Below are 19,003 nucleotides of genomic sequence, written 5' to 3'. Positions count from 1 at the left end.
AAGAACTGATATGAGTAGCTGATATCAAGTTTGAAGTCTAATAGTTTTTATGCTAAAAGATAATTAATACTAGGCAGATATAAATAGTGACCTTTTTATGAAGCTTACAGCTTTCTTTGAAGCTCTTAGAGTCTGAATTTATATCAATGGCAAAATTCAAATAGCTTTTTAACAGAAAGTGCAGGATTTAACAGGCCTCTATCTTTTAAACTCTTAGCTGTACATATATTTTTTCTCTATAAGTAATACTTTTAATTTCAGTAGCTTTACAAATGAGCTCAGCATGTCAGTATCTAATCTTAGTGTATAGAGACTTGCTGCATTAATACCTTATTTCAAAATGTTTCATGTTGGTTTGAAATGGATAATTTACAATATTAATGAAAGTGAGAGCAGATTAGTGTACTCGGGTTCCTCATTATGTATTGGGATGACACTCTTGCTCTCATGCTGTGGTGATCAAGTACTAATGGAATTTAAAATGAGAAATTAATTAACGTAGAGAAAATTTATCAAAAGGCTGCCTTTGAAATGATTGTCTGTCTGAGATCTAAAGGTCACTTAAATTGGACCAAATTGTCTGTGTTTATTTTGGAGTTTGGGAAAACAGCATTACTCTACTCAGCCATATAAAATGCCGTGATTTGATTATGGTTTATTTTATGCCAAAACTCTTATTTTCAATGAAGTAATGAATTATTGTATAACAGTTGTACTGTGATTTTTTTAAAATTATGTAGGCTGTTTTGCACATAGACTTTTTATTGCCATTATACTTTAAGGAACTTTACAGCTAAATTATTTTTTGACTATCTAATTTTCCATTAAATTTTCCATTCATTTGTTATACAAGACTTGTGTTGCTTATTGAAAATAATGGATTGACAGCTTTTAAGTATGAAGTGCAGAGGCTGATCAGCTGTGAATTCCTGCATCTGCCTGTCTCTCCCTCCTAATCCTGAGAGCCCAGGTCATCCTGAGCTATCAGTTCATTGCAGAGCCTCTGTGCAGCTTGATTCCTTTGAAATCCAGGTTCTAGGAATTGTAATGTAAAGTATACAGTAATAATGTTTTATTTTCAGTCAGTCTGCACTGAGCTTTGATGGCAAAATCACAGTTAACCATCTGTTCCTCAGGTTTCCAGATTCTTGGTTAATTTTTAATAGTGATTTAAGAATTATAACTCAGTAGCTCTGAAAAGCTTAGTAAAATACCTGTGTGTGCATGGAACTGATTTAATTTCCATGTGAATGAAAGAAGTAGAAGAGCAGCTGTTTGGCAGTCAGGTCAGTATGGAGGAGGTCTGGGAGATTTACAGGACCAGGCTGATGAAAGATAATGAGATTTCTCAGTGCTGTTTGGTGGGTGGTTTTCCATTTCTGCTACATGCACAAAAACATTCACTTTCAGTCCTGTTCTTACAGTGAATTTATTGGTATTAATTGTGTTTCATGTAAATTGTCTGTCAGAATTTTGAGCTCTGCTGGAGTTGAGGTGCATCAATTCTCCATGTTTGCATGAAGTGTAGTTAGGGCATTCAGTGGAGAAATATTCCCAGCAAGTGAAGGAACAAAACTCGAGGTAGAGTTGTGAATTTCTGCCATGAGGCTGCTGCCCTTATCTGCAATATTTCTGATAGGAATTGTACCTGTGCATCAGTCACGGTGTGATGGAAAGAAAAAAAACCTCAAGCTTCCTTCTTAGTGTTAAAGCCTGTTCCTACAGTAATTTACTTAAGAAAATAAAGTGATGATGGAATGAATTTTACTGTGGATATATTCAGATTAATTTTTCAAAAACTTTTCAGCTACTGGTGGTGAATGTGACAGTTGAATTCAGAGGGATGAGCATTCCAAGAAGCATCCTCAGAATGCCAATATGTAGCAGACTGTAGGAAGTCATTTGGACAGAGATACTAACATTCACTTTAATTTTTTTGGAGGATGTTAAGTAAAGGTTGCTTTTTTTTAGAAATGCTTTTTGTTTCAGCAGCATGATTACTGATCAATGACATTGGTTATTACTGTCTTCAGATTTCAGATCTGCTGCTTATATCTAAGTGTAGGAGATAGTGTTTAGTATGATTTTAATTTCTATTTACTTTTGTTCTTTTCATATTTCCTTATTACTTGGAAACAAAAAAATGTGCAGATTCAAGATATTTTTCACCTGAAAAGGCAAATAGTGTTCATGTTGCTCCTTCTAGTGATGTCCCACCCAGAACATCTTCCATCATTAAGAATTCACAGCAGTGAATTCACTACCCCACCATACTGTTAAATTCTACTGCTTTTCATTCTAAAATGTGTATTGTTCATAAGAGTCAGGACACATAACACAGTACTTCACATTAAAACAATTCTTTTCTCCCTTTCTTCTAAATGGCTTAAATAAAAAGCAGGAACAAATATTCTTGTTCAAATAGCATTTGTATATACTCACTGTCCTTTTTATCTCACATGCTCAAATGCATTTATGTGAGATAAATACATTGTTGCTTTGGGGTTTTTTCTTGAGGACTCCAACTGCAGATAATAGGGATGAATGATTCTGAGCCATCTTCAACATGGACCACAGAGCTCACCTAGGGATATGTCTTAATTCCTTCCTGTTTATTTTCCCTCTCCTTATTAATTATATTTACCAATATTTACCTATTTTACCAGCCCCTGAGAACACTTGATTCCGTGATTCAGGAGGCTGAAGGTTGCTTTAGTTCAACACTTGCACAGACTGACTTGGATTTAAGAATTAAAAATATCTGAAGCAGCCTGGAATGCCTTGTAGCACCCCAGGAATTTCTGCAGCTCCAGCCATGACACCTGCTCATTCAGGATCCTGTTTTGGGACTGTCCATCTTTTGGTGCTATGTCAGTAAAACCTGAGAATGCAGTACAGGCAGGAGAGTGAGACCTCAGCCATGCCATCAGCTCAGCAGAGGCTGCTTGGAGTTGTACCTAACTGAAATCAGATAAACACCATAACCCCACAAGCACCTTCCCTTCTGGGAAGATGTTCTGGATGGGAGATCACTAGAAGGAGCAACATGAACATTATTTGCCTTTTTGTCCGATTTTCGGCTGTTTGGAGGGCCTGGAAAGGCCCGGGGTGGCCTTGGGGCAGCCCGCGTATCAAAGGACGAGAAGAGGCTTCAGTTCTTCTTTCGGTCTTTATGTTTATTAATTGTTTATCTAAAAGATTTTCTCTCGGCCCGACAGAGCTCTGCTCAGCAGCCAGTCATGAGCACACTCTGTCCTGCCCTCCGGGCGGTCACCTATCTTTATACCCAAAGTTACGTATACAATATTTATCATTTTTCCCCAATACCTTTCACCCTTATTGCCCGGTGCACTTTTAGTAATGACCAATCCCAAAGTGCCACCATCACCACAGAAGATGGAGAAGAAGAAGAAGAAGAAGAAGGACAGGACACGCCCCAATTCCTCCATCTTACTTCTCTAAACCCCCCTGTACAGAAATCCTAAACCCTGTGTTTCACTCTCTAACTAACTAATCCCTTCACCATTCACCCCGGTGAAGTCCTCCTATCCTCATACAGGTGTCGTCTCCCGTGTAGGATCAAAGTCCAGCCACCAGACACTTCTGGCAACATTCCAGGACTCCCGAGCCCCCCAAGAGTGGTCTCGGTGACTCGGCATCTCAGTCCTGAGGTGCTGAGATCCCACACCTTTTCAGGTGAAAAATATCTTGAATCTGTGCACTTTTTTGTTTCCAAGTAATAAGGAAGTATGAAAAGAACAGGAGTAAATAGAAATAAAAATCATACTGAACACTGTCTCCTACACCTGGATATAAGCAGCAGATCTGAAATCTGAAGAGAATAATCACCAATATCATTTATCAATAATCATGCTGTTGAAACAAAAAGCATTTCTAAATGCTTTAAGATGGTAAATATTGCTGTGATTCCAGTTTAGGTAAATGGTAGCATAAGAAGGAAAACATGAGTGAAGTGAAGAAATGGAAACATGCAATAAAGTGAATAAAAGAAATCTGTTTCTTTTCTGCCAGGTATGAGCTGATAGAGAGGGGTGAGTTAAGCGCTGACGAGGCTGGGCTGGTTCCAGACGTGTACACTCGCAACGAGCAGCTCGAGACTGAGAATCTGAGCCTGAAGAAAGATCTGGAAAACTACAGACAAACTGTCAAGTATGTTATTTGATTTCATTGAAACTTTTACATATGGTAGTAGATGGCCAGGTAAAATAAACCCAAGTACTTAGTGAAAAATAGTAAGTTCCTGTTTGTTATGCTGGCTACACAGACTTTTGCTTCTAGGTGACATTTATAATTAAAGTTTTTCTGAGTTCTGTTGGAAATGTAAATCTTAATTTCTTTTATTTGTATTTACTAGGCCAAAAATAATTTTCAGTATCCAGTAATCATAACAAATTACTACAGAGAATCATGAGAGCCTAATAGGTAGAACCAAAAAAATAAATTGTTATGTGCATTTTGTATTACAGTACTATAAATTACAGCTACCACAAACCTTCAGCATGGGGGAAAAATCACTATACATTTATTCTTCTTTTTTTTAATTACAAAAAAATCTATCACTCTGGGCCTAGTGGTAATGGTGTGTCAGTGTAAATTACCATCATTGATTATACTGGTGGGTACATTGTAGTAGTTTATTCTACAAGTCTGCAGTACTTCAGTCAAGAGAAGCAAAACACTTAGTCTGTAAAATGGAGAGCTGTAGTAATGAGCCCTGTGGCACATGGCCTTTTTTGGGGAATGGTGTGTTTGCACTTGTGTGTGTTCATTGAGGATGCACTCACTTGAGATTTGCCAGTGTGTGCTTTCAAAACATGGAACTGTAAAGTTTAATTCCATCTCTTTGATTTTCCTCAGGATTGCTCAAGCTGCTAATTTTCATTTAAGTTGTTCCTTTCTATGAAAAAAACCGAAATTATTCAGATGTTAAATAATCATTGCTGCTGATAATGGTAATTAAATTATTTTCTGATTGTAATGATTTATTACATTTGAAATTAATGAATTAATTGGCCACAGTCAAGTAGTTTAATAAACAGTGGCAACAATCAAGTCAGATCTGTGTAGTCTAAATATAATAATGCATGAGGAGACAGACCATAGAGAAAACATTTCCTTTTTTAATCTGCACCTTCTTTGGACAATGAGTACTCCAAGATTGTGTCTCATATGAGTGGGGGAGAGTAAGAGGCAGTCATGCAGAGTAAAAGAAGGAAGGACAAAATGTGGCCCTCATGAAACTTATCCTTGACAGTAGTAAATTCAAAGAGCTTTATTTTCTTTTTTTTCCTCATCTTTTTTCTCTTTTCCTCCCCCTCTTCACCCCTCCTATGTAGCAGAATGTGCTGTAACAACATCACCTGAGTGGATTATGACATGATAAGAGTTTTCCTGGGTTTGTTGTATTGCTGCATGATTATTTAACAATATAAAGCTCAAACTCATTTCACCACAGTCTGAATGAACTGGGTTTTTTTTCCCATAACAATATCTTGTTACTCCATTGGGTGCCAGAAAAGTTTTTACAGCAGCTGTCTGGTTGAAAGGCTTAAAGATGACATGATAATGTGCAAGCAGGAGAGGGAAAGGAGTGCTGGTATATTGGGTTGCTCCAGGCTCCCTGTTAGATAAAATCCCAACACTTGAGTTTAATCTACAAACTGAAACTGGGCCCTGCTTTTTCCCATTCTGGTGTTTGTTGGCACCTAAAGTAGCAACACTGGTGGCAAACAAATGGGTCACATCCCTGGCTTGGTGTTGCAGAGAGGGCTCTGAGATTGAGGGCAGCTCTGTGAGACACAGATGTGAGCACAGCTGTTCACTGGTGTTTGCTGTTACACCCTGCAGGTATTCTGCATGTGCTTTGTGCAAACACTGCTGAAACCAGACCCCCCTTTGTCCACTTGCAGGGAGAGCTTTATTTCCATGGTCTGTCAGCTGCTACTGGAATGACACAGGTGTAAAACTTGGTTTGTGCCAACTCTGTCACTACTGCACTTTCCAGCCTTTTCCTTTCAAACAGCTTTCAAAGATCTCACTGATACTAATGTTAAAAGTTCAGCCTTTGTGCCGTTCATTTCATACACATTATTTTGAATAATCTATGAATTTAACAAGTACTGCTTCTGAAATAATTGAAATGTGCGAAATTGAGCATTTTTGCTGTACTGGGCTATAATGTTCTTTTATGCCTTTTGGATAAACCCTGGTCATAATACTCTACACTAAATCCATTCAGTGTGGTGACTTCTAACAGCAATTTTTTTGTTCATACATTCAGTAACTTGAATCACTGCCTTTGCTGTGGTAAAGTAAATATTCCAGCAGGAACCAAAATTACCTGGAGGACAACGTGGGTTTTCAGAGAGAATGAAGAAAATATTCCAGCTGGAGCCAAAATTACCTGGAGGACAACGTGGTTTTCCAGGTTTTCAGAGAGAATGACTCAGAAAGCAGAATGCCTGAGAACACAGGAGAAATGCTGATTTAACTGGTTAGAAACCAAGGATTTGTGATCAAGCAAAGTCCTGTATTTTACTCTGTGGATTACTCAGAAAGCACTGATTGAGAGCTGGAGTGCTGTGAAATGGATTTGAGGAAAGCTTTTAATTACATTTGGTATTTCTGAGCTTGGTACTCCTGACGGCCATCTTGCAGAAAAGAGATGTTATTTGGGACTTAGGCAGTATGGGGGCCCAGGATAAATGACTATAAACCAATTACCTCCTGCTTTAATGTTGTTTAGCAATTGGTGGAAGACATTTAGTGTCTAGAAGCTAACTGTAATTGTATTTTGGGTATTTTAATACAGTATTTATATGATTGTGTGCAAGCAGGGGGGCAAATTGAGTAGATTGCAAGCTGTTGGTTAGATTTCACTGTGGTGTTTCATTATTTAAAGAGAAAATTACAGTTAGCTTCATTTCCTCTGTATGGTGAGCTTGTATTTTTTATAGCTTGTGCAATGTCTGAAGGCATCTTGATCCCTCTGCATACATTAAAAGAACTAAATATCAGCATAATCCTTTTGCTCCAAAACTAGTATAGTTATTACCTTAAGGCTTAGATACACTTCTAATCTTTACTGAAAAAATATTTCTAAAAATGACCATTTGGTGGTGACAGAAAGCAAAACTAAATTTACATTGGTTTGCCAGGTGACGTTAGTTAAAAGGGTACCTCAAATGTGCTCCCTTTTTTTATCTTGATTTGCTAAGGGGTGTTGTTATCTGCTGAATATTTCCCTAATGGAAGCATGGGCTTTCCTCCCAATATGCAGGAAAAATTTGTAAATAACACTGAAAAATGTTAACTATTAAAAATGAATCTAGTTAATTTTAATTCATCAGGTGGTGTCTAGTCACTTAACATTCTGGTAACATTTTTCTTAACCGAAAGTAGATTGCAGTTTCATAGCCATATTAAATTCTGCCTATCTGATGATAAAAAATCTTTGGAATACCAGATATTTTTGTGTTTTCCTATGGCCAGACACTGTCTGTTGCCTGTTTATTTAAACATGAGCAGTAAGAAAAATGTTGTGTCAGGGTAGAGGTTGTGTTGGTCATGGGGACTGTGAACTTTAATATTTAAAAGTTCTTTAAATGTTTAGGAATTTCTTATGTAGATGGAATGAAAGTTGTATCGAGCTTTTGCCTGAGGTACATGGTTGAGTTCGTCAGTTAGGAAGTGTAAATATTTTCAGGTACCTTTCTTTCCTTTTTATAAGCATGCTCACAAATACACACCCAGCTCACAGCCAAAGTAATGATCAAAATATAAAGTGATCCTGAAAGTTGCATTTCTATTTTGGTTAGTGACATCAGCAACAAAATTCCCAGTTCAGCTCATGTTTCTGTACCAAAATCTAACTATTCCTGCACACATTTTTCCACTTACACCATGGAAAAAATAAAAGTGCACACTTTTTGTGTTATGCACCGTTTTTAAATGTGGTGATGTTTGCAGGGTCTTAGGATGAGGGAAGAGATGAGGATCTGACTCCATGTTTCAGAAGGCTGATTTATTATTTTATGATATATATTATATTAAAACTCTACTAAAAGAATAGAAGAAAGGATTTCATCAGAAGGTCAGCTAAGAATAGAAAAAGAATGCTAACAAAGGCTTGTGACTGACTTGAGACAGTCTGGACAGCTGGGCTGTGATTGGCCATTAATTAGAAACAACCACATGAGACCAATCACAGACCCAGTTCTTGTATTCCAGCAGATAACCATTGGTTACATTTTGTTCCTGAGGCCTCTCAGCTTCTCAGGAGAAAAAATCCTAAGGAAAGGATTTTTCATAAAACATGCCTGTGACATTTAAGTGCAGCTGTTTAATTACGTGGTGCATTTAAATATGGTGCATGACATATGCAATATTGTGCATCTTTGCTGCTAAGTGCCATGTAAACTAGATAGGGTAAAAGCCTGAAAGTATATGCTTTCTAAGACTGTCTTTATTTCAATTAAAATTTTAGGGCTACAACTTGCAGCATCTCAGGGAATGTAGTCCTGCCTAAATTCAGAGGGATCAGGGCTCGTAACTTGCCTCTGAAAATCCCTACTTGGGTTTGTTGCACCCTGCCCTCTGCTGCTGTTTTAACAGAAGTACTTGCTTGAGAGAAGTTTAAATGGACAGACCTGCAGACTTTCACATATATCTTCCCTAAAAGAAATGGATATTGGCTTTTCTATGGCTGCAGCAACACCTTTTATGCTCAGAACAAACTCTCTGCTGAGCTCTAAGGGGCAGGGTTTGTATTCTGACTTGAAGGCAAGTCAGATTTTGAGCGTGGTGTCATGAGGGAGTTGTTCCCCAGAACTCTCCTGAGCCCATGGATTCATTTACCTCTCAAATGCTGGCAGAAGCCTGAGCAGAATCATTAATGTGGGCTGGAGTGGCTGTGTTTGCCAGCTTGAGGGGTGTGTGCACACAGCAGGATGTGTGTGCCCTCCAGTGCCAGGGCAGCTTCCACCCAGAGCTGCTGCCATGAATTCACTGGAAGGGAAGGAAGGAGGAAATATGGTCACTTAACTTGGCAAGCTGAAGGGAAGATATCCTGAAAACAAAAAGAATGCACACAGAAAGAATGTCACAGAGAATGTAACAGGAAGAATGTCAAAGGAGAAGAGGAAGAAGAGGATTTGTATTTCACCACACAGTTGTATTGATCTGTGAAATAGAAATACTTTTAAAACCTAACATCTGAGCATCTCAGTTTCCTTACAGCCAGAGGTTTGAAAGACTTTCATGTGTCAAATTTGGCTATGCTGTAACTTGTTATTTTCTTTAAAAATATAGCAATACTTCCCTATGCAGGTGATTATAAATGTCCTGGAGGTTACAGTCTGGGGTGTCTGTGGTTCTGGCTTTGAGTTCTGGGCTGGCTGGGTGAGACAAAGGCCCAAACCTTATTTACTCCTTGCAGTCAGTCCTCTAGAGGCAGAATGGGGCAATATGGAAATATCAAAGAGGAATCCTGTAAATATCAGGAAAAAGATCCAGTAAATTTATGGTTACTCAGGGTAACTAAGGGCTCTCCTTCAGCCTGTGCTACAAGCACCAATTCACTCAGAAATGTACATGTGTCACTGTGGTAGTTTGTATAGGTAACACACAGAGTGCTTGAATATACAGCAAATATCAATTATTTGTATTATTAAATAATTTATATTTTAAATTGTTAAATATAATGCACTGGCAGTTTTGGATCTTCTTTTTGGACCTCTGATTTTGGCATACTCAGTTTTCATTTTGGTTTTACCTAATTCTTCAGCTCTGCTTGCAGAGGAAATGAGCTTTATATCTGCAAGAAGCAAATATCTAATTTCAGTGCAAGTTAATTTCAAGCTTCCTTTGCAATTAAACAATTCATCTACTAATCTTTGCTGCCAAACCCATATCAATAAAGGCAAGGAGAAAATGTACTGAATATATGCAGAGTATTTTCTTTTGAAGTTTATGGAGCAGAGCATCTCAGGGTGTCCCATGGCTGTGTGTAGAATATGCTCAGAGAATAACAGGTTATCAGTTTATTTACAATTAATTTTAAAACCGAGTCCTTTTGCTGCCTGCTCTCAAATCCAGGGAACACCTGGGGACAGATTACAAATGTGATTGAAGAGAGCCTAAAACATTTTTGGCCCATCTTTTTTTAGAAGGTTCTCCACATTAATCTGCAAGACAACAACAAAAATGTCATGTAAATATTTTTTAAAAATCAGTATTTTTGGTCTATTATCAGTATTACCAATATGCTTTTACACAGGATTTTAAACAAGAGGATTGTTTTTTGTATCTCTATGAGACTTCTTGTGCTTAACATAATGTTGACCTCAACTCTGAGATTTATAATGAAAGAATCCTTATGGATTCTGTGTGAAGGATCTGAGGGAAATGCAATAGTACCCATGGACTTGAGCCTCAGCTGGCAGCAAAAAGACCTCAAAAATACATATTCTCCAGCACAAATTGTGCTACCAAGATCTGAAAATTAATTCCATATGTAGTCAGCATACCTTGATGCACTTCAGAGGAGGAGACTAACAGTGCTGCCCTGCATTTTCTGGTTTTACACGCAGCAAAGTAGAAGAGGCTCTCCTAAAAATGGAGAAAGAACGAGACTTCCATCGAATGCATCACAAGCGAGTGCTCCAGGAGAAAAACAGGCTGGTTTGTGACTTGAAAAGGTACAAAATAATTTTAGTTGCTATACATGTAGCATTAAATAGAATGTTTTGAATGGTTCATGAGGTAACATTAAGGAATCTGAGGTGAGTCTAGCTGCATGTTGGTATATCCTGTTAAACAGCAGCTCCATGGCACCATCGTGCCACACAGATCAAAGAATTTCCAAGGAATTATTTTTGGTGGATTTTCTCTGATGCAATGTGCATTAATTTTAACAAAACAAATATATAGTATTTCTAACCATTGGAAAAAAAATAGGGCTTTTTTTACCCAGATTTTTTGCTATAAATAGATGGTGATTTCTGTTTTTGCCCATTTTAAGGGTAACTGATATCACACCAAATTCAGAACCTTTGCATTCCTGATTCTCACAGCTGTCATTTTCTGTTGTCTTGAACTTTGAGTAAGAAACTTGCTATATTGCCTTGGTTGCAAATAAGCCCAAACCAGTCCATTGCTACTGAGTTATAGTGATTTAATTTCTAAATAGGAGCTGAGTTAGAATCTTTTCTTTGCACGTGTTTGAAAATAACACTGGGGAGAGGCTCACATCTGCAGCTGCAGTCAGTTCTCTGAGTTTTGCTGGTATTGTTATCCATCAGTGCATGCAATAGCAGCTCTGTGCTCTACATCCCCACCCTTGGAATGCATGCATGCTGATGCAGGGGAGCACTCTGCACTGATTTCTCCTCTGTGACTCAGCATTTTGCAGGGTGCAGTGGTTCTGGAGCTGGTGGTGTCACGTATTTTTTGTCTGAATCTTAGTTTGTCTGAGAATTAAAGTACGTAAATATTCACTGTGTAATGTGTAGTGAAGAAAGAATCAGAATTATATTATGACTGGTTTGTCCAGATGAGGATTTGATTTGGTAGTCAGATAACAGCTGTAGTTCTCTTTCTTCCAGTGAAATACAATCCATCTGTAAGAAAACAAATTAGCCAAAATTAATGTGCAGTATGTGTATGAAGGATTAACAAAAGGACAAAATTGGATGAGTTGTTTTAAGATGTGACCAAACAAGCTGTGAATCCTCTTATTCATTCATCTAACTTTTTTTTTTTCCTCCTTTGTTGTGGTATTGCAGTTGGTTAGTTCCATACTAAACAGCTTTGCTGTCTCCTCTGTGTTGACCTTTTGGTAATTTTACTCATTTGTTTGGGGAGGGGAAAAGTTATGCTGATATAAATCTCTGATTTAACTCATCTGTGAGGAATAATTTTTCCTCCTCTTGCTCACAGGCTGAAGGCACATTATGCATCCTATGAGCCAATGCTGAAGCAGATGTCAGAAAAATACCAGAATTCATTGACACAGAAAATGTTAACCAGTTTGGAGAGAGACAAAGCAATGGGGCAGGTAAAAAAGGAGTGAATACCCCTTGCACAGCTGTAAGGAAACTTCGGTTTTTACTTTGGTAAAATACACAGGATATTTCTGGTAAAGCTTATGCAGTATTCTGAAGCAGAGTATTTTGTGAGTTTCATGATTTGGTGAAATATTAGCAGTGAAAGTGTGTGAAACATGGTGCCACAGAGTCATAGAGATCTATGTGTGCTTGCTCAGTGCAGCTCTGCATGAGCCAGCAGTGTGCAGCAGGTGTGATATTCCTGTGATATTCCACACACAATCCCCTGCTTCCATCTATTCCTGTGGAAGTAGCTTATTTTAACTTCCTTTATTATTGTTAATTATTTTATTAATTTCTCAAATACACCCAGGAGTGACCTGCTAGTTTAGAAAAAAATACATGAAGAGATCAGACATTTTTTCTGTCTTGAGTGGAATATTTAAACATTTTTTTTCTTCTCCAATCTTACCTGATGTATACAAGATATTCTGCCCTTTTGACAGGAAGCAGTATGAGCACAGGTAGGAGGGAATCACAGAAAATTACAGTGCATGTGTTTAAGGAAAGAAGTAGGGAAAATAGAAGAAAAAACCCTACTCAAATTATATTTTATATGGACATATTTTATACAATTATATTCCAGCAATTGTTTGAGCAGTAGCATCAATTATATGTGTGTAAAATGAAATAAATTTACCATGCTCACAGCTTCTTCTGAGAGTCTTCATCTCTCATTCCCTCCTTTCCTCTGCCTCAGTTTTTCTCTGGTCACCTCAGGGCTTGCTTATAAAACAGTGAGGATGAGATGTTTGAAATTTCAATAAGAAAAGAAAATGCCCTCAAGAAAAAGGAAATTTATGCCCATAGCCCATATGGAGTTCTGCTGAATCAGGAGTACAAAACATGGAACATTTCCAATGCTGTGTAATTTTGGGGGCATGTATATACATATATGTATATGCACACACACATACATATGTGTATATACATATATATACACTTATATTTATATTTATATTTATATTTATATTTATATTTATATTTATATTTATATTTATATTTATATTTATATTTATATTTATAGGACCTCTTCAGTTATGAACTGTATTCATTCCAGAGCAATGAGTTTTTGTAATGCATAACACCATATTTAGTGACATTTTGTTGTGATGAAGCTGTAAGTCCTATTGTGCCATTAAATTTGAGCTCAGTGCAGTGACAGCAGTTCTAAAGTTGCTGGTGTAGTCAGAACCCTGGTATTCTGTATGTCTGCATTGTTTAATGGAGTTGTAAAATGTTTCAAGAGATTCTGGATGGTTTGTGTTCTATTGCATTATCTTTCTGAATCCTAAATTAGGAGTTATGTTCATAACTTAGAGACAACAATCAAGATTTAAAAATTATAGATGGAATTAATGAAGTATACCAGCATAAATTCTGTGTGTTGTGAACAGACACTTCAAAAGTAATATTTTAATATTTCTTCCTCTTGTTCTTATCTCTTTTTAAAATTAGGTTACAGGTTTGCAGGCTGCATTGAACAGTTTAGAGTCTGGATATGCTAAGCAGCTCTTGGAGGCAAAAGGTAAAATATTCCCATCACCAGGCTCAGACTGGCTATGTTTGGTTGGTTTTTTTTTGTTGTTTTTTTTTTTTTTTTTTTTTTTTTGTTGATGTGTTGCATCTCAAAATATGGTGTAACAGTAAATCAAAAATACTTGCACTAAGTTTTGTCAGCTGACCTGGTGTTTGAGCAGCAGTTTTTTTATCATTTGAATATTTTATTCTGAGGTGTATTCACTAAGGAGAGTGAGACTGCTGAAGGCAATATGGAATATATGAGTGACTTGGAAGGACTTTGTTGTGGAAATCTATTTTGTGACTGATTTTGTTACTGTATCTGCTGATATTGCCTTTTTTGTGTGTGTTCATGTGTTCTTTCCCAGCTCACCCTTCAGAAAGCATACACTGTGGCCTGGAAACCTTTTGAAAATCCTGGTATTATGAAATCCAGACTCTCATTTTTGCAGAAGATTGCTAAGATGATATAATACCTGCTGGAATAGTATCTGTCTGATACCACACTACTTCCCTGTGTAATTTTTACATTATTTTTTCCTAACTCCATCAGGAAAACCCTAGCACTTCTGCTTTCCTAAGTAAATGAAGCTCATGCTATCACATTCTCTTACAGCATTAATCCCACTAATAATTTTGAACCTATTTTTTCAATTGCAGCTACATTGGATAGTAAGATAAGTTTCAAAGAAACCAGGTTGCTGAAATTCTCCTTAAAACAAGTGGGATGGTGCCAAAGGGAAGTGGTGAGCTCTGTCTGACAGCAGTGTTCACATGAGAAGGGGATGTGGCACCTGCCTTAGCCATGGGCAGAACTCCCATCACAGAGAACTGTTTACTTGAAATTAGAGAGCCCTACAAATACTATACAACTCCCAGCTGAAGAATATGTTCCAATTATGTCTAATTCAGTATCTCTTTTAGTGGTTTTGGGGGTTTTTTTTGGTTGTTATTTTTTCCCTGTGTATTAAAGCCTAAACCTCCTTTGGCACTTGCAATACACCCCAGGCGAAAAGCCATTGAGTCACACCAGCCTTTGGCAATCAAGCTTCATTAGTTCCCAAGTTCATGGAATTACTTCCACTGTGTAAAGTTCCTCTAGAAAACACAAGGGTGAGAAAGAGAATAGTAGGCACATACATTTATTTTGGGTTTTTTTTGTGTGTGTTTGTAGTTGAGTGAAGAGGCTAGGAAGCATTGCCTTCATTTCCTATTAAGAGATACTCTGGCTTTATAGTCAGAGTATATTCTTTATAGGATAAATAAAGGATCTATGCTTTATAGAGGATTCATAGTGTGGGATCTTCCCTGGGCTTGTTTTTACAGTGTGGATGGATCTGTCTCCTTTTCATATTAAACATAATTCCATTTGTTGCTGGATTCTAAAACCCACACTCTGGCTGTTCAGTCTTGTTTATTCTCCAGAAATCTTGAGAGCACTTTGTAATACCAAGAAGTGACAAGCAAGGGAGCCATTTGATAAATAATTATATTAAAAATCCCTTGTCAGTCTCCAACGCAAATTAAGCTCATCAGCCACCCCTATGCTTCTACAAGTCTTAATTTGCTTCATACCTTGGGTATCATAAATTAATCACTATTTCAGTTCATTTTGTTTCAGTGCCTTGTCCTCTAATACCACATAATTTTTATTGCCCTCTGTAGGTCATGCTCATGTCTCAGTGGGTAATATTGTTTCTTTAAAATACTTTCTGCTGCCTCTTGAAAACTGATTATATTCTTATTTGTGAGAGAGTATAACCCTGAGAAGCATGGATTTCTTGTGGATACTGGAAAAATGTTTGCTTAATTTTTCTCAAAATTCATATTGCTGTTGGAGTTGGAAATCTGAGATGTAAAAAGAATTCCAGCTGCACTTTTCAGTGTTCTGGGCTGACTTCTGTGCATTGGGATGCTGGAATTAGAGGACAGTGCACACTCAGAGTGGCAGATGATCCTTGGCCAAGCTGAGCTGCCCCTCCTGGCAGGTGCTTTCTGCTTTCACTGCAGTGCAGAGCCTGAGGGAAGGAGGAGAGCTCTGCCCAGCAGCAGGGGATTGCCCTTCACTGCTCCTCAGGCTGCATTTGTCCCACAGCCTCACTTGGCTGGGGAACACCTGGAATGCTGGCTTGGCTAGAGGGCACTGAGAGTTCCTTTTTATTCGTTTTGGATTTTCTGAACTGTGAGCTTCTGCACATCTGCTCCAAGAAAGCAGGAGAAGAACTTTTTACAAGGGCATCTAGTGGAAGGACAAGGGGGAATGGCTTCATGCTGAGAGATAATAGGTTAAATGAGATAGTAGGAAGAAATTCTTCCTGTGAGGGTGGTGAGGCACAGGGTGCCCAGAGAAGCTGTGGCTGCCCCATCCCTGGAAGTGTCCAAGGGATGGGCAGGGCTTGGAGGAATCTGGGATGGTGGAAGGTGTCCCAGCCCATGGCAGAGGGATGGAAGTGGATAAGCTTTAAGGCACCTTGCAACCCAAACCATTCAGTGATTGTGGGTTTGGTTTTAATTTGGGGCTGTTTTTTTTCTTTCTGAGTCATATAGTGCAGAATAAAGAACAAAGGGGAACCTCTTAGTATTCACAATGAGTTTGCATTGTAAATTTGTATCTGGCAGCTAGGTAGAAAAAATTAACAGTACTTAATTTTAGGATAACTATTCTTGACTTTATTACTCAGGCATTTGATGTGGGAGCTTTCATCCTGCTGCATTTCAAACAATTGAAGATAGCATCCACAATACAGAGCATGTAATTTATTTACTAGCAGTTTTTGCTGTCTCACTGTCAGGCTGCTGTTCAGCTTTGTACAGAAATCCTTCAAGAGAAGAACATCTAATAATTTTTAAAACACCTAAAGAAACATAACTCCTGCCTTGCTTGTTTCAAATTGGTATAAAGGACATGTAGTAGTTGGAGAGGAACTAGTTAGCAATTATTTTTAGGACTTTGTCATCCCATGGGCTGGTTCTCTCTCTCTGATGCCCTCTCAGAAACCAGCTCTGAAAAAAATTGTACTTTTCTGTTCAGATTACTTTTTAGAAAGGAATGGATTTGCATTAAAAACTGGTTGTGTTTTAAATCTGGTCCTTCCTGATATGGTAGCAAGATCATACATAGAGGAACCTAATTATCAAAGTGGGAGAGCTGGTATTTCATTTAGGGTATTGGTGTATACTTAGAGTGCTTGCACTCTTCCTTACAGATCAAAACACAGTTTTAAGTGATGCTCTGAAAAAAAAAAACCCTTTTGCCTGCAGGAGTTTAGCAGTGTTGACTGTGGCTTGCTTATAAACCTAAGTGAACACTTCTATGGCAGCTGGTTCTAAACATGTTCTAAAACTGCTCCTTGCTCAGTACTCTTCTTGTATTTTCTAAAAACAACAGCTGCTTATTTATTACCCAATTATATTCAGAAGTTGAACTCAATGAGTTTCTTTACTCATGGTTGAATTAACTCATTGCTAATACTGTTAACTGTGCTTTCCCTTTCCTTGATCTGATGCAATTGCAGTTAGAAGGTCATGCAAAAAGAAATTTAACATTAGCCTGGTTGTGCCCATTCCATGTGCAATGCAATTAGAATAGAAAATCTTTGAACTCAAGCTGTTGACATCTAAGTGCAACAGTTCTTTGGAACTCGTTCTTTCTTTTTTTCATAGTTACTGACTTTTAAAGCTCCAGAACTGTCAGAACACTGTTGCTTTATAGATATATGTGTATCTCAAAAGGACCAACAAACCAAATACTCTGTCAGCAGCATGCTAGTGGATAGCAGTTACTAAGTGAGTAGAAGGTGTTAGACACACAAACCAATTTTGCCTTTTACTTTTCCCCAGAGAAAGTTATTATTCAGGGTATCTGTGACAGTAGCTTCAACTCTTAAAACACTGAGAATACATAAATACTAAAGTTTTTTTTTAATCCAGGTGTATTTCTTTCCACCAGTTCCAGTTGTACTCAGGCTGGATATACAGGAAGGTTTTGTGTTGCTTGATCTCCTTTTTTTGCCTCAAGAGTGGAGGGAGTGTTTGGGTTTTTTTCTTCTCTGCTCTAGGCCATCAGATTTGCATTTTGGTGTAAAGGTCTTAATAAAAACATTTTACAAGAGCAATGATTTAGAAGTATGTTTCAGTCTGGATTTTAGCTGTATAATGTGTTCTTTCAATCAAAGTTTTTTTTTTTCAAAGAACTGGAGGGATGTGCCCAAATCCTGTTGGAAATCAGTATTACATCCTTTTCCATGTACACACGTACATCCAACAGAGCAACAAGGTACAGGGATCCCAAAGGGCTGTGTGTGGATTTGTGGGAGCTGCCAATGCAAAGGCTGTCAGAGAGCAGTGTCCTTTCTGCCAGGTCATGGCAGATGCCTTGTGCTGTGCTCTTCATCCTATCCCTTCCAACCTTTGATGATTTAAAGCTTTGTTACCTGCTTAGGATTTCTTTGCTGAGTTACCTATTCATCAGGGATTCCTTGTTTGAAAGGGTGGCAGAAAGTGCAGGGAAACAAAAAGAATTGTGGGTTGTAAATCAGAATATTGCATTGGTGGTGGATGGGATGCAGTGAGCTGATGTTTCCTGTGGCTCTGAGGGATGTGAAAGAATGCATCCATTTCCCTGTGCTTCTCTGTGTACTGCAAAATTATTGCATTTTTGGGGCCAAGTCTAGGCTACCCTTTAGATAAGATGAAATTATTTGTGGAGCAGAGATACACACAGCCCTGGAATACTTTATATGGATGGCACAGTAACCTGAATATCTGCTTATTTCAAGTGGTGTTTCTTTGAGAATTTCATATGTCTGACTAATATTAAGTAAGGAGATATCTTCCAGGAGAGTAAATAAAAAGCATTCTGATGATATTTTTGTTGGTTTTATTTTATAGAAGGCTGTGAATGTACAAAGAAGAAAGAGTTTGAAGGTCCCACCCAGAAAGGTCTTTGGGAAGCCAGGCAGAAAAAATTCCTGGTTGTTGCAAGCTCTTCTAGTGATCCAGGTGAAGAGGCAGAGAAGAAGATGAGCAGGAGAGATCTGAAGGTACTGTGTTCTTTCCAGCTCTGTCAGTCCTCTTTCTGCAGGTGAAAGACACCTGTCCAATGTGATTAAAAGAAATCCTGCTTAGCTGAAGTAAATAGGACAGGTAGGTAACAAGTTTAGGGTTTTTTTAATACAAGTTTCTATCACAATTAGATTTTCAGGGAATTACAGGAACTCTGATTAATTGAAGCTAGCAGTCTACATTTTGAGAATCCAATCCTAGCAGAGGAGGAGCACTGGCTGTAATTGCTTCTTGCTCTGTTGTGTTTCTTTTGTGACTTGAGAAATCCTGATGTGTTCCATAATGCTTGCAAA

The 19,003-nt window shown here is 37.9% G+C and overlaps 1 protein-coding gene across 1 annotated transcript in view; it reads left to right on the top strand.

Annotated features, from left to right (window-relative positions):
* The window catches only part of SPAG16 (sperm associated antigen 16), a 374,208-nt gene that overhangs the window by 9,784 nt on the left and 345,421 nt on the right, over positions 1-19,003 (top strand). Inside the window, exons 5-9 of the mRNA XM_064718863.1 lie at positions 4,033-4,170; positions 10,611-10,718; positions 11,959-12,076; positions 13,584-13,653; positions 18,537-18,688. Of these exons, the coding sequence (XP_064574933.1) occupies positions 4,033-4,170; positions 10,611-10,718; positions 11,959-12,076; positions 13,584-13,653; positions 18,537-18,688 (586 nt within the window). The remainder of the gene's footprint in view (positions 1-4,032; positions 4,171-10,610; positions 10,719-11,958; positions 12,077-13,583; positions 13,654-18,536; positions 18,689-19,003) is intronic.

Source organism: Zonotrichia leucophrys, chromosome 7, assembly GCF_028769735.1.
Source record: "Zonotrichia leucophrys gambelii isolate GWCS_2022_RI chromosome 7, RI_Zleu_2.0, whole genome shotgun sequence".
Classification (NCBI taxonomy): domain Eukaryota; kingdom Metazoa; phylum Chordata; class Aves; order Passeriformes; family Passerellidae; genus Zonotrichia; species Zonotrichia leucophrys.
Note: the sequence above shows the minus strand (reverse complement) of the source record. Positions and strands in the feature narration are given on the sequence as shown.